Below are 16028 nucleotides of genomic sequence, written 5' to 3'. Positions count from 1 at the left end.
CTGACTGCACAGTTTGTGCTGGCTTTATGCTTTTATATCAGCTTTCTCCTAGCCACAGGAGAAAAGGCCATGCCTGATCAGGCATGAACTTTGCTCATACAGAGTTTGCTCATCAACATTTTGTGGAAAAATCCGGTATCAGCAGAGCTAGATTGGATTAGGATGTGCGTTACATAGGCATTGTGTTTTCTATCTGATCAAGGTGACAGAAAGCCAGCTGTAATTGCGCTGTGGTACTGAGAGCATGGAGGCAGTAGCTACAACTGACCCAAGCCCTGGACTATAATCATGCTGAAGTGCAACAGTGGATCGAAACTGCAACTGCTACATTAGTGCTTTGTTCAGAGCAGCTGTGCACTTCCAAAGTGCTATCTCATTAGTTCAGGTTGCAAAATGGTTTTGGTGAGCTCTAAATTAGATTCTTTTTGAATGAAACCCAACTGCAAGATCTGCGTAAGGTACATGATTTATGCACTTCAGCTCCTAATGGGGACAGCAGGGTCCAAACCAACCAGTGGGCTATATCGACACCATGTCCTCCAGCACCTACAAAGCATACATACGCCAACGCAATGCTCTCAAATCAATGAGTGCCCTACCACACTTTCATGTGGAGACTTTGGCACTTAATACTAGTTTCTTCCCCTCCCTGAAAGCAGCAGGGTGAAGGCTGAGGAAAGGGTAGCGGTGCCACATAAAACGCCACTTTGGATCCTATCCCTAGATGCACAAACAACTAGATGATGGGATGACGCCCCCACAACATCCTCCCCATCTCTCCTTCCCTCTTCCTAAAGTTCTAGGTGCTGTTAGTATCCCCCCTCCCAACCCCCAAACAAACTACCTTGTGCCCACCTAAAAATTATGGGGCATATCTGTCCTCTCGGGAACCAAATTTTGTTGTTGTTTGGATGCTTTTGCTTACCCATTTCTGATTAGCTAAAGGTTTCCCTCCCACTCAGATTTTTGGGCACTGCCTAAAGAGACATCCCTTCTTCCCTTGTTCCTATTTAGGGGTGCGAGGGCAGGGATTCAGGGCAGGGAGCCTGGGCCACTGAGAGCTGATGGGCCCATAAGGGTTGGCAGGGTGAAGTATCTCTGAAGGGATTTCTGCCAGTCAAAAGCTGGGACAGCAAGACAGAAGGATCAATTCACCTGAAAGCTGAAAAGGGCAGGAGAGAATAAAGGACAGAAGCTCTTGCCTCACTGGGGAAAAAAGGAAGGGAAAACTTCCTTGGCAGGACGGTTTGTTTTCCTCCTACAGGACCTAATCAGCCAGCTCAGCCCCTCAAGCCCTTCTCCCTCTTCTGGGCAGCTTACATAAGCCTTATGCTTTCTGCCTTCTCACCCCCACCATCCCTTAATGGTTTAGAGAGATTTACTCCATCCCCCTTCTCTCATGAGTGATGTGGTGATACCAGTTGTCAGCCTGCTCCTGCGCCCTGGGCACGCTCACACCCCTCTGCAACGAGGGTGCAGGTCCTGCCCTGGGTGATCCTGTTGATGTCTCCCACATGCATCAGCCAAAGGCGGAGGAGGGCTCCAGAAGTCTTGATCACAGCTTCGCTCCTGTGCCACACACCAAATCACTTGCCCACACCAAACTGATTCAGCTGCTGACCAGGGAAAACCAGGGTCACAAGGCTCTGCAGAGGAATGCCGGCCACTAGAGCAAGGTCCAGCCTCCTCAAACCACCTACCAACACCACTATCATGACACCTGCTCATGGCACCGGGCCTCAGCCAGTGCCCTCCCTCCGCTCATGCCCGTTCTGTACCCGTCACTGGTCATCCCAAGGACTGGGTCATCTTCCCAGCCAAGAAACTCTGGGGCAAAGCAATTGCTGTGGGGAAAACTTACAGAAAGTCACCATGTGAAATATGTGTGCGTTCCCAAATAAGCACTGTGAATATACACATAGGCTTAACTGTATTACCTTCCTTTGCCCCTTCATCCAGAAAACCTGCTTGCATTTTACTCTTTGGAAAACAAAACAAAATCCCACTGTCAACTACAGCGTACTTAAGTCCCTGGGCAAACAGCTAAGCATGCTGAAGACAAATGAGAGAGACTAAATGAGCCACGTAGTACAGAAAATGACAACAGCCAACCAACAAGAAATACTGGAAACAGCCTAAATTTCATCTAAATCCTTGCCTCAATCTGTCCATAAAATGCATGGATTGCTTAGATTAGACATCTTGAATGTTGTACTAAGGAAGGATGAAAGCTTCAGTCAGAACATCACTATTTTCACAGTGAAAGTATTTCAAAAGCATACATCCGTCTGGCTTATTTCAAAAGCTAACACATGATTTTCAGAAGTACTTGAAGCCTATGGATAATACCATCTTTAATAGAAATTCACTTACATATGGGCAAGGGAAAGTTATAGATTAATTTAATAAAACAATTCTTTCACTTTGCCAGCACATGTGAAAAGAGCTTTTCACAGGACACTCTTTATCCTATTACTGTTTTTGGACTAAATCATCTTCCTATTATTTGCTTAGCAAAAGTTCTGGTATTTACCTCTCAAAAATATTTTGGTTCTGTCTCACAATAAGATGAATCACTACCTGAGAAGGGCCAGTCAAGCTAGAAACAAATCCATTTTGCCACAGTTAGTGACTTCTGCTAAAAATAAACATTAAATCTATATTTGAAAAAGAAATTTCTTCTAACGACCAGCCCTGGGTCTCCTTGCCTTTTTCTACTCCACCAGAAAGGTAATGCTTTCTCAAGTCTTTTTCAAGAGATGTGGATATAAAAGGAAATAAATAGCTTCAGTCAGCTCTTCATCTTGTATCTTATGCATGGATACTGGGCTTTCTTCTCAGAAAACTTCTGAGTGATAGCTGAAATGTTACAAATACGTACACTATGCAATGTTTTCATGCTCACATTCCCCAGACTCTGGACTTCATAGAGCAGCCATACGAATATGCCAAGGATCATGTCAATTCACTAGGCAGACTATCATAACAGAYAAAACACTGCAGCAGCCCCCTTGGCCTGCCACCTCTCCCAGAGAGGGCCTGGTACGTGTTGTGTTGCCTTTTTCACTGTGAGGGTGACAGAGCACTGGAACAGGTTGCCCAGAGAGGTTGTGGAGTCTCCTTCTCTGGAGATATTCAAAACGCGCCTGGATGCAATCCTGTGCAATGTGCTCTAGGTGACCCTGCTTGAGCAGGGAGGTTGGACTAGATGATCTCCAGAGGTCCCTTCCAACCTCAGCGATTCTGTGATTCTGTGAAAAGTCTGTGCTAAACGTAGGGCTATGATGAAATCTGTTAAGCAGCAGAAAGGAAAGGAAAAGCNCCTGGATGCAATCCTGTGCAATGTGCTCTAGGTGACCCTGCTTGAGCAGGGGGGTTGGACTAGATGATCTCCAGAGGTCCCTTCCAACCTCAGCGATTCTGTGATTCTGTGATTCCCCTCTCCCCAGTCTCTCTCTCTCACCTCCTCCATGGGAATCACTTGAGCATATCCACCTCCTGCTGCTCCACCTGTGCAAGAAAGCATATGGTCACACTGGATTCACACCAGTCTGGGGAAAAAATCCTTCAACACACAAAGTAAAACATACAGCTTTGTTGATACATTTCTTCATATTTTAATTTCTATTAGGGAATCCATCATACACCCAAATAAAAAAGAATTACTTTAGCCTTTCTGGCTTTCTTACACAGACAGTAAAAAGGGAATTCTTGAACTGAAAGGAAAGTCTACAGCTGATGGCTGGCCCAGGCTTTGGCTTGATAAGGGTTACTCACTGCTCCTGCCCAGATTTAGGACACAGTCATGCACATGCAGCAGCTGGGAGGAGAGACACTGCAGTCATGAGCAATCACTGCTTCCAAATGAAACCTTCACATCCTTGCCTGAGTGCTCCTCCCCCACTGCCTCCCAGCGTACAGTCAAGTAAGTTCACTGTAACCTACACAAAAGTTGAGCAGAGGGATTAAAGCACTCACATGCACCAGTCTTGGCTGAGAAGTACCAAGCACCCGGAGCCTTCCAGCTGAAATCAAACTTGTTAACTTAAACTTCAGCAAAGCAAAGTAGAGCAGATGGGGAGTGCTTGCCCAGTTAGGCACCAATCTCAGCTGAGAAATGGCAAAAAAAAAAAAACTGTATTACTTCCTATCAACACTGAAGACAGGCTTGAACTCTAGCTGGCTCTTACTTAGCCCTCAGGCCCTTAGAGGATTTCTAGGCAAAAAGTCAGCAACCCAGGGTTAGGAGGGTCAACTCGGAGAATAGAAAGAGGAGACTCATACCTAGCCTACAATGCAGACATAGCTGAACCACATACCAACACACCATGTCACAACCATGACTGCCAACTTCCTTGGCCTGGATATTTCAAGTCAATATGGGTGGATTTAGGATTCCTTCTCAAGGAAGAGTTAAACAGCAACATTTAGAGACATTTTTAGAGTGTCTTCAGCCAGCAGAGTGGGTGGAAGGGTGCACACTCAGAAAACTTCTTGGTTAACTTATCCTGATGCCTTTCATTATGTGTGGGTTTTATATGTATTATCAGCACACATAAATTCATGAACATACACATGAACCTTGTATGGGAAGATGTGTGCAAGAAACCTTTAAGCATTAGGTGTACACTTATCAAAAATACAAGATAGTACTATTCAGGCAATCCGCTGAGTTAGTGAAGTAACTAAGTAGTTAAAAAAAAAACAAACAGAAAGAAAATGCAGTACATCCTTTTAACCTGAAAGAGGTCATACAGTTTGCAAATATTAGGTACCTTTAACTCCAAAAGTAGGTCCTTGGGAAGGTTGTCTCAGACAGGCAAAGGAATTAATGTTAAGATGTGCTGTAAGAGCCTGGACAAGACCGATTGTGACTGTGCTTTTCCCTTCTCCTAGGGGTGTAGGAGTTATTCTATCAAAACAAGAAAAAAAGATTAATCAGATTCTTTACTGATGTCATCCTGGCTAAGGATATCAGAACTTACGGCTTTTGATTTCAGTGAAGAATATTTGTACAACAAATTTCAGTAAGATTACTCTATCTCCACAGAAATACTGCCACAATGTTATCCCCTAGCTCAAGCTGGAATGCTAATATACATGTGTCTTCTATTTAAGTAATTTACTATGATAGCAGAAAAAGAGAAGATTATTTTGGCAAAAGTTCTAAACAGAATATATTGAATTTAGACATTTTCATTGCAGCACAAAAGTCTCACCGATTTCATTAGCAAACCATCCATCAAAACACTCTGAGCATGTATTAATATTTTTGTGTAGCAATACATGGGATGTTTTATTCCCACTGCTCAAACTATGAATGAAATAATAACATACTTTAAATCAAAGAACAGACACTTTTGTTTGCAAAGCTCAACTATCCTTTCTCTAACTTCCATGTCATCATAACCCTCAGCAACTGATTTTTCAATAAAACAGGACACAGAAGTCACTATATTCAATCGAACATCATGTATTTTACATTTATGTTTCTTGATAGTTTTGCAGATCTAAGGCCCAGGATGGACAACCACACTCACAGTCTGACCTCCCACACAACATCTCAAAATCTTCATGCTAGGGATTCCCACATCCACTCCAGAGAAACTGTGATTGAACCAGGACAGTATTTTAGAAAGACAACCAACCTCAATATAAAGACTCTATCTTTGTTTCTCACTATTTAACTGTAACAGAGGGACAATGATGGTTGACTTTGCAAATGAAAAACTCCATCAGCCCCTTCCCCACCTTTGCTCTGGGCAATGGGTAAAGCAGGGAGCACTTCTACTGGATGGGAGAGGAATACTGCACACTGGATGATAAAAAACAAACAAACAGACAAAAAAAMCCCACTCAAACACCCCAAAACAACAACAACAAAATGTAAACAGAAAAACCTCCCTTAACCTGACCCTCAGTGTCTGATCAACTCTGAATTCTAATTATGTCTGATAAATGCAGCCTTAGGGTGTGCTGTTCCCTCAGCGTAAGCACATGGCTTTCTTTAGCAAAAGGGTAGGCTCTACACACACTGCCTTTTTAATCTGTAAAGGACTGTGAATGAAAGATACCTCAGTTTAAATGATGTCCTTCCTACTTTCAAGGTCATCACATTTGTTTATGATCCATGTTTATATATATATATATATATATTTTTTTTTTTAAGTATGAACACATCTTGTGTAGAGAGTCTCCAAAATGAATTCAAATGATTCATTTGATGCACTTCTTTCCCTGATCGCAAAAGAAGAAAGCCCATTCCTTTTTCACTCACGCAACTCCTACACAAGCCTTGAAGTTTTACTTTTTGGCAAAGCATAACCATTCATACCTTTGCTGTCTTCACTACCTGCAGCAAGTACCTTACTTAGCCAAGGTGACATTAAGAACTAATATTCATTCCCAAGGAAATACAAGCATATATACACATCCTAGTCAAAGAGGAATTCTTATTCTATGACCACTTCAAGACTCGAGCTAAAACATCTAGCTCTAATTAGAAATATTTCCTTTCCCAACTAGCAGTTTTCCAAAGTACTGCTATCCTCAGGTCACAATACAAATGGCATAAAAAAGTTAGTAAAATTGCCCAGTGCAATCTTTATCTTTAAAATACAATCTGGTTCAGTTAGTTCATAGGCTGTCAGTCTTTCTTTGTCCCACAAATTATATATGCATGAAAACATTAACTTGTCACAAATCTATCTTTTACATTGTTGGATTCTGGGCTTAAAAAAAAAAAAAGCTTTGTTAGATATGAATTTACTTCTCATCATAGTTATCCTGAACAATCTGGGCACCAGAGGCAAGCCTAATTAAGATCATCTATACTGCTGAAGGAAAGAATTTGAGTACATGGTATTTTCCTATTCAGGAAAGTAATGTTTTAACTAAAGTCTCAAAGAAATCTATGGGATTTTAACATGCCTCTAAGAGATTCCCTGAACTGCGACTCTTCAGAAATAGTATTCTGTCTACTGATAGCTTTGAACTGCTCTTAAATGACCATGTGGTATTTGTTTATTATGGGCATTTGCTTTTAGTCATTTTAGTCATCTGTAACAGCATCATGTTTGCCAACAATCAGATTTTAAAGAGCAGTTAATAACTTAATCTCCAGACTATTTTGAAATAGAGCCTTTCTAGAATTGCAAACCCTCCACTTAAAAAGAGAATTCACTTATTGCTAGATGATTCCTCTCCCCACACACACACTCCGCATCACATGCCAATAGAAAAAAAACCCAAGGTTGTGAGCACTGTAACCGAGACTTAGCAAATACCCCAAGGGAGTTTGCTTGAGCAGAGTTAGGGCTCAGTTAGGTCAGGTTAGGGCTGAGTTTACAGGCCCATGAGGAGAGCACATGAAATGCTCTACAGAGAAAATTGGGAAGTCAAATGATTATAGCGTTTTACTGAAGGTATTATCACGAGGATACCCGTCAGCAAAAATCCTGCCACAGAGCAGTAAAGCTTTTCATTCATTTAGAAAGATTAAGACGTCATCCTTGTAAGAAATGTTAACTGAATTAATTCAGTTAATTTTCTTTTGATATGGATACAACCCTAACAAATACAAAAGAAATATCCTAGAACTATGGCTTAAAAAGATGCAAAGAAGTGCTATAAGCCATGACAGATGCATTCAACTTGGGTTTTTGCACATCTCTAAGATTAGTCTCTAGAACTAAATTTTTTTAAAAATATGGAAGTTCAAGTGGGGAAAGAAATTTCAATTTCACAACCTGCAAGATTCTTCTGCAAGTAACAGATATGCCCTGCCATACACTCAAAAATTTGAAAGCATGTGTAACATGACATTTAGTAGTAAATTAATTTTTTGTAAACACAGGAAGGCCATCAAATCCAGTCCAGAACTGCTGATAATCACAAATCCTTTTCATAAAACAATCTAGCTACTTTTTATGCTCTCCTTCCTTCTACACATCTCTTTCCAGCAACTTCTGTTTAGAAATAAGAAAAAATGCTAACCTTGGGAAGAAACTAACACATCTTCTAAACCTAACCAATGCGGGGCCTGTTCATAATTCATTTTTAACAAATTTGTAACTCATCAGGCCTTTTGTGACTGTCCTTTAGCTTAATCAACTCCATCTTTCTGCCACTCCTGACCATGCCACCCCAAAACACTTTCTGAAAGCAATCAAGAAGCCTTCTAAGTTTCTTCCTTGCTTGCCTTTGCCTTCTCCTGCAGCAAAGGCTCTTTGCTTACCCCATGAGTCTAGTAGCCCACTTCTGCTCTTGCTTGCACAGGGCTAAAATGCTCCAACTGCAGTCCTGCTAGAAACTCGTATGGAAAACCATGAACGCTTCCCTGTGTACTCAACATATCTTCACTGGTACCTCCTAGGAGTGCAGTCACCGATTCCAGTTTCACAGATGCACTATAACCATGTTGCAAGCATTCTGTCATCTACTCCTATCTATCAATCCGTCATTTACAAACTTTCTCCCATGATCTTATTGCAGAAATTCTTGTTCAGTTCCAAAATGCACCACCTTTCACTGTGTTATTATTTGAATATTTTTGCATTTCTCATACTCTGGTATGCATCAAGGTTATTCTGTAAATCCGGTACTATAATCACAATCCTTCTCCATATCAGAAAGCCTCCCAGCTTTGTGTCATCATCAAATTTCAGAAGCACTGCCTCATCTGCTGTGCAGAGGTCATTAAAAATATTTAAAAAAATATTAAACAAGTAAGCCCTCAGATCACTAACTACAGTGCCCCAAGTCATCTCCTCTTCCCTCTCACATTCATCATTTTACCACAGTAAAATCCTCACATGACTACATATAGAAAAGTCAACAGTTTTACAGGTTGTATAGCTACCCTTATCTTTTCCTGAAAACCTAACCTGTTTCTTATGTCAATGCCAATACATTGCAAAAAAAAAAAAAAAAGTTTCTGTCTCAATGAAAGGAGTAAGCTACCTTGTCTCTACTGAGAGGGTAAGGTCACACACAGATATTCACCATGGAGAAGCTAACAATTTAAGAAGCTAATGCTGGCTTACTTCACGCTAACCTGTTCATAGGCCCATATCCTTAATCTATCACAGGTTGTCTTTCTGAAACAAAAACCTCTCTGTGTTTATCTTGTCATGYGATCATCTGATTCAAGATCTTTTTGCCACAATCACTTCTGTTCTAATGTTTTTACTATTTAAACTTGAATTTAGAAAAACAACATCAGTTCTTGTTGGTTTAGCGACAGCAGAGTGCAGAAATCTGCTGCAGCAGCATTTTGCGACATCTGACCCCTACAAGCAGTAGCTGCACTTGTTCTCAGATCTCTCTGCAAGCCTTTCCTGAAGCAAAAATGGCCATATTCTCTCTCTCAGAATATTACCAAAATTCCTATACAGAGCCAACAAAAGCTGAGAAATTTAGAGCAGATCCTGGGAAGAATCCATTTTACCTACGCTCAAAAGTGGTTTGGGCCCCCATCTTCCTTCTGATCTACTGCAGGAGCACAGAGTGCTACTCCATTTCCTTTACCTTCATTTTTGTATTTCTAGAAGAATGCTTACTTTTCAATCCCTTTTTAATTCAGTCATGACACCTATCCTGTGTGTTTTTATTATTGCTATAATGATAACTTCCTTTCCCTACCATTATTTCTGGCAACTCCATGTTGTTCTAGGACCCTTATTTTTGCACAAAGACGTTTCTTTCAGAGGACCATAGCCAGATGAACTCACTTTCACTCACGGGGCAATTTGCATAATGTTTCCTGTTGGTGGTTACCAACATCTCTGAACATCAGACACAGTTCACATTTGACAGAATTCAGAAACACTGTCACTAACTTATTTATTCAAATGCAGCTCCAAACACAGCAGAAGACTGATTTTAACTCCTCAAGGACTGGCAATTGGCATGCGTGGGAATATGGGGACTTCTTAGGACTATCAGGAACAAGCAAAATCAAAGATAACAGTCTACTGCTCAGAGTAAGAAAGGAAATTGGAAAAGACAAAAACTTCAACAACAGACAAAAAGGAAACCCAGTAGTTGCATGAAGAACAACATCTACTTCTCCCAGAAGATTCATGTAATCAAACACCACATTAAAATGCTCACATAACCTGCCTGGCCTCTTTGAATATAACTGTGTAAAACAAGCCAGAAAGCCCTGGGAATTTTCTAGGGAAAAAGTTTTTTTTTTTCCAGATACAAACAGAAACACAGCCCAGTGCACTGATCAAACCGGGAGGGACTGGTGTTCCCTTTGCTGAATTTCCAGTATATTGATACTCTGCACTACTCCCATCCCTATTGTGAATGTGGCATCCTGTGGGAACCAGCAACCACCAAAGCAGGGGTAAAAATGCACTAAAGCAAGAGTATTTTCACCAGTGAACTCATGCAAGCACATAATGGTTTGTGACAGTGAGGGTGCATGTCAGGTTAGGCTGAACCCTGACTTACACAAATCCCCCTGGCTTTAAACATCTACATTTTCAAGGTATTCCTCAGATTGTTCATTTTAACCTGTTTCCTCCCTTCTGAGAAGTCCTGTGATCCTTAGCTCTCTTGGAAGTAGAGTTACTCAGATGAATATCTAGAGGCTCAAAATATCTAAAAGGCAGCTGTGACGGAGGAAGAAAACCAAGAATCAAACCTCCATTAATGCTCTACAGCACTCGGGCGAAGCACTTTCCTATGAAAACTTGTCCACTGTAGTAGGTAGGAATAGGCACAACCCCCTGCAAAGCCTGGAACAGCAACCTGACTTTTTTGTCTCTTTCCACCTAACTCACAACCAACAAAACATCACACTATTCAGCAAAGCCAGATTCATCTGGACAATTCATTTACCTAACCCTAAATTCTCATCTAACTTGAGAAGACTTGYTAGGACAGCCCTATTCTGAGAGGTTCAGCAGTGGCCTGGAGATTACAGGATAAACCTTAAAAACTATGCAGTTACTGGAGTGTCCGTTTTAAATATAAGTCAAAAAAAGCACCAAAATTAAAGCAAGTTTCTATTCTAATAATTTCTTTAGTAAAGCTTACTTTAAATTCCTTCCCTTTTGCACCCGGCCTACTTTGATCAGTTTTTATACATAAAATAATCCATCTAAGCTTTTGTGTAGACATTTAGATGTTATTGGCTACACTTTTTTTGCTAGCTATACTACTGAGCATACACACTTGCAACTTCTGTCGTTAGCTCATGTAAATATAAAATTACAGCTGCCAATGGCTAACTTTAGCTCAGTTGTGCATTTTTAGATAGGTATGCAATGCTGTGTTCTGATCTTATGCAAATCTAGAAAAAAAACACTTTTAAATACATTAAATTTTACTGAACTTCAAGAGACTTTACACACATTTGCATTCTTCCTCAAATTTCTTTAATATGTTTTCAATCTAAACACAGAAATCCCACAATCATTTTCCTTCTTAAAACTTATTTTGCCACCTACCAAGCAGTTACTAGCTCCTTGGCGAAGTAAGTTTTCCATAACATGGGAAAGACTTCTCTCTTTATATATATCAAAAACAAAGATAAGAATATGCAGACTTTTTGTTTGTTATACATCACACGAGCTTACAGTGGAGTTATTTCTGTGGGAAAGCTACATGAGGTCTGACAAAGAAAAAATAAACAAGCAGTGAGATGATACACTGCACCAGCTGTAACCTCCTTGCAGTTACTGCAGTTGTAATGAATCCAGCAAGTACTGTAGTGCTTATTTGACTGTTCTTTTCCTTCAGTTTCCTGTATTTAACTTGTCAGTACTGGCAAATTTTGAAGACTGTAGGGAGTTCATCATTCCTGCGATCCGCACATAAACCTGCAAAGTCTTGCCATTGAGAAAGTGAGAAACAGAGTTCTCATAAATGACAACCTCACCTAGATACATCCTTCTTTCAAGACTACAACTGCCTGAAATTTATTTCTGAGCACAAAAGTGCTGCATCTTTCCATTTTGTCACGAGTCCTCACCTAGGTCAGGTTATGACAATGTTGCAGTGGCATCCTCAAAAAGGCACCCTGAACTTCTGGATATGAAAGCACAGTGATCACTATTAAACTAAAATGACTGAACAAAGCCAGTAGTAGACTAAAGAACCCACAACTACAAACTGTTAAAGGGTGATAAAGATCCAACCAATATAATTCCAGCGAGTAGCTATACAGCTATATAATGAATACATGACAAACTGTCTCAGTGAAGACTTTGTTTTGAACTGTCAGAAGTTTCAGGGCATCAACAAAATGGTATTTTTTCCATTCATTCCTCCTTATAATCTCCCTCTTCTTTTGTCTGCCCTTTTTTTTTTCATTTAAGCACTTCAAGGGTCAATAAATACAGTGAACACAAATACAATCCAACACTTAGCCAACAGAAGTAATTCAAAATCTGAAAATTTCATCCCTAAAATAAGACATTAACCATCATACAGCCTGTGCAAGCATTAGACTAGTATCTATTACTGTGCATTTTTATCTTGCCAAAATAGTTTAAATACATAATAATATCTTGGTTCTACTCTTTAGTTCATCACAGAACAATCTATTACTGTTAGGAAAGAAGTATTATGTTAAGTTTTCTAGCATTTAAAAAGCAACACAATTGTACAAAAACAAAGCATTAAATTTCATAATTTTTCCAGATTCTAATATTCCTCAGGCTTTACTTCATTTATCTTCTTGCATTTTTGAAGTGAAGAAGTTACCTAAACTAAGTGATAAAAGCCAGAGCACTGGAACATCTAAATTCAAAATAATGGAAGATACAAAAAGTCTAGCAAATTTTAGATGTAGGTTTCATACTGTGTTTCCCACTATGCTATCTAGATGCTTAAACACATGATTAAGTTAACCCAGTGTACTAAACTTAGTTACTATGTCATACACAGGAATTGTTCATTTGCATACTCTTAGCTTGCAGTGAATGGGAGGCAGTTTGAGATAACATATCCTTCAATATAATTTTAACATATTAAGAGCATGTACACAGGCAACCGATGCACAAGAACTAATTGCTTCACGGTAACTTCTGGGTCTGACCCCAAGGTGTCTTGACAGAAGCAATCTAATAAGTGAAAGACAAAAAAAAGAAAAAAGGGAGCAAGAAAAGAGTAGAAAAACAAGCTCTTCCACACAGAATAAAGTGGAAAAGTTTGAAGAAACTAAGTCTTCATTTGTGTGACTRTTTTTGAGCGACATTATTTGTTAATCAAATTGTAATTTTTCCACATACAAAGCATGTATTAGATAAGGCATTTAGCTGTATTTGGGTACATTCAGAAGCTGTACTCGGGTGCATTTGGAAAGACTTCCCAATTAGTAGCAACTTTTTAAAAAGTCATAAACGCAGCTATCCTTAGATATATAAAGGTACATACTGGTTCCTTTTTGCTATTCAGAAAAACAGCTAGGGAATCTCTAGCGCACCAGAAGTAAACCAGAAGATGAGAATTTGCACCAAATATTCATAATTCCAACACATTATGAAATAGTTACACTTGATTGTGGAATTTTAGGCACAAATATTGCCGTCTGCATCATGGACAGATGATGGAGATCCTGCAACTTACAGAATACACACATGCACACTCACTGTTAACTTTGCTTAGGAAAATTAATTAATATTCACATCAGATCGAGTACCCAGAAGTAAAAGCATAAGCCTTGAAGTTTCTTTTTTTTCCCCAATATTTTCTTTTTTTTCCAATTTTTTAAGTATATATAATACTTCAAGGTCAGTCTTTGAACCCTCTCAGAAGAGAAAGATCCCAGTGTTGTAGCCATCTTGCCCAAGCCCTCCATGCTAACCCTTATGTGGCAGACTGGTACTGGACTCACTGCGTGAGATGCAGTGACTTCAGAGAAGTTACAAGTAGCAACGTGTTTCATAATAAAATTATACTGGTACCAAAACCAGCTATTTGTTTCTGAAACATTATTCACTCTTTATACTCAGCATGTAAACTTACGAAGACACAATTTTCTATTTGTTCCCAGTTGTTCACCTTGCTAGTCAAAATTTTGCCCTTTCTTCCGCACATATATACATTTCTGTCTCTGTGCCCACAAAGCAGCAGAGAACTTCATGAGATACTGCCCTTGAAAGAGAAGACTGGGAGACATGAAAAAGTGTGAAAAAAACAGAAAAACTGGTGCTTATAAACCAGCAAAAGTAAAATTCATCTGAATGCAGTCTTGCATTATGCTATCCCCCATCTCCTGATATCTTTAAATAGTCTCTGCTTATGTGAGACTCTGCTGCTAGAGAACCCTACAAGCCTGCTAGGGACAGCCTACACCGTGCCTAACTGATGTAGTTGACAACATGAGCCTGAAAATACATGGTAGCAGCTTTCTTCCTCAAACTCTATCAAATGCTGAATCTACTTTCCTTTCTCTAAACAAAGAAAATACAAAATAAAACCTTACTGAAGGAAACCAAGCTGAATGGACTGTTATTTTCTTCTCCTAAACAACTGTTCCACATTCCTACAGGAATATCTTTACACATCATAATTCTACAGCATAGCTTTGAAGACAGCTTCACAACTTGCCTGCCTCAGCTTCATAACTAACATCTGCTAGCCAAGTACTAACTGAGGTGTCTCAGTCTGCAATATCTCCATCTCAGATGATGACAGAAATCCAGGTTTTCCCCACATGAAGGTACTAAAACAAGCAGTTTGCAAAACCCTATCTGACTGAGGAATTGGTAGATCAAGACAGTTAAGAAAGGCCTTCTCCCTTTGGATAAGTCTAAAACTATGTTTTAAACTTGACTGATTCTATTTACAAGGAAACAACTATATAGATTATTTTGGAATGTAAAGCACACATTGCAATTAAAATATTAATGAAAACTTTCACATATCTGTTCACAATAAGAAATTTCCACTTTACAAACCAGATAAATTAAAAAACAATTGTGTCACCGAGCGCAGAAAAAACTGCTATTCAGAAGCACAGCACATAATTCTTGTCGAGCATAGCATTTTCTATAATCGTGGGAACAGAGAGCAGGATAAGCCTGCCTGGAGACATGTCTACATTTCAGAGAAAAAACATGACTTACTTAACTATGTAATTTGTTCTTCAATAAAAAAAAGTATTTATTATTAATATCAACAGATTATCATGCAGCTTCTGTTAAGGTTTGTTTATAAACAGCCACCATGCACACAGACTTAAATATTCAAGTTAAACATTTTAAATTCTGATAAAACAATAGAAAAATGCCACACAGCTAAATACAACATTTAAGAGGCTTAGAACAAACTACCTTCTACAAAAGTTACTTCCGTAATAACACTTGCTTTGGAAGACAGGTTGTGTTACTTCAGAAACAATGTCAAAAACTGCCTGCTTTGAGAACAGAGCGACATACAGCACAAAATATGCAGGGGTCTTACTTGTGTAGGACATTAAGAAGATACAAATTGCATGTTTATATTACTATGAGTGGAAAGGGTGTACATTAATCACATTACTGCACATTCTTACCCAGCAACTAGAACATATTTTCCATCTGGTTGATCCTTTAACCTTTCCAGGAGGGACAAACGTACTTTGGCTTTGGTTTGGCCATAGATTTCAATTTCATCTGTAAGCAATCCTATCTCCTTGGCAAGTACATCAACAGCTTTTGGACTCTGAGCTCGGGAAATCTCAATATCACTGGAAAAGAAAACAAATAGGAGCCAGGAGATTTCTCTCAGCTTAGGTGGTCAACGACAAAGCACAAAACAACAGCAAACACTCCAACAATGGGGTTATTGTAATCAGTTTTCAATCCTCTCTCACATTTTATTAACCAAGTCTAAATATTAGCTAACACCTAATATAATATTGAAAATCACATGCAATGTTTGTTAATTGTTATAATTTCATGGAGTTCTCTTGTTTAATCAGATTCCAAATATTATGTAATTCTTTCATATCAAGCTAGAGACATGTCTGTTCGATGTTCAAGCATGTCCCGCTGGAACGGATCTTTCTGGTTTTGTTTTTCTTCTCC

The 16028-nt window shown here is 39.3% G+C and overlaps 1 protein-coding gene across 1 annotated transcript in view; it reads right to left on the bottom strand.

Annotated features, from left to right (window-relative positions):
• Nucleotides 1–16028, bottom strand: part of MTHFD1L (methylenetetrahydrofolate dehydrogenase (NADP+ dependent) 1 like) — a 163366-nt gene that overhangs the window by 119755 nt on the left and 27583 nt on the right. The window contains exons 11-13 of the mRNA XM_026083885.1: nt 15515–15688; nt 4776–4912; nt 3464–3510 (exon numbers count right to left, since the gene is read on the bottom strand). Coding sequence (XP_025939670.1) covers nt 3464–3510; nt 4776–4912; nt 15515–15688 — 358 coding nt within the window. The remainder of the gene's footprint in view (nt 1–3463; nt 3511–4775; nt 4913–15514; nt 15689–16028) is intronic.

This window comes from Apteryx rowi, unplaced genomic scaffold, assembly GCF_003343035.1.
Source record: "Apteryx rowi isolate R43461 unplaced genomic scaffold, aptRow1 scaffold_118, whole genome shotgun sequence".
Taxonomy (NCBI): Eukaryota; Metazoa; Chordata; class Aves; order Apterygiformes; family Apterygidae; genus Apteryx; species Apteryx rowi.
The sequence above is the reverse complement of the archived record's forward strand: the minus strand, read 5'-3'. Positions and strand labels throughout refer to the sequence as shown.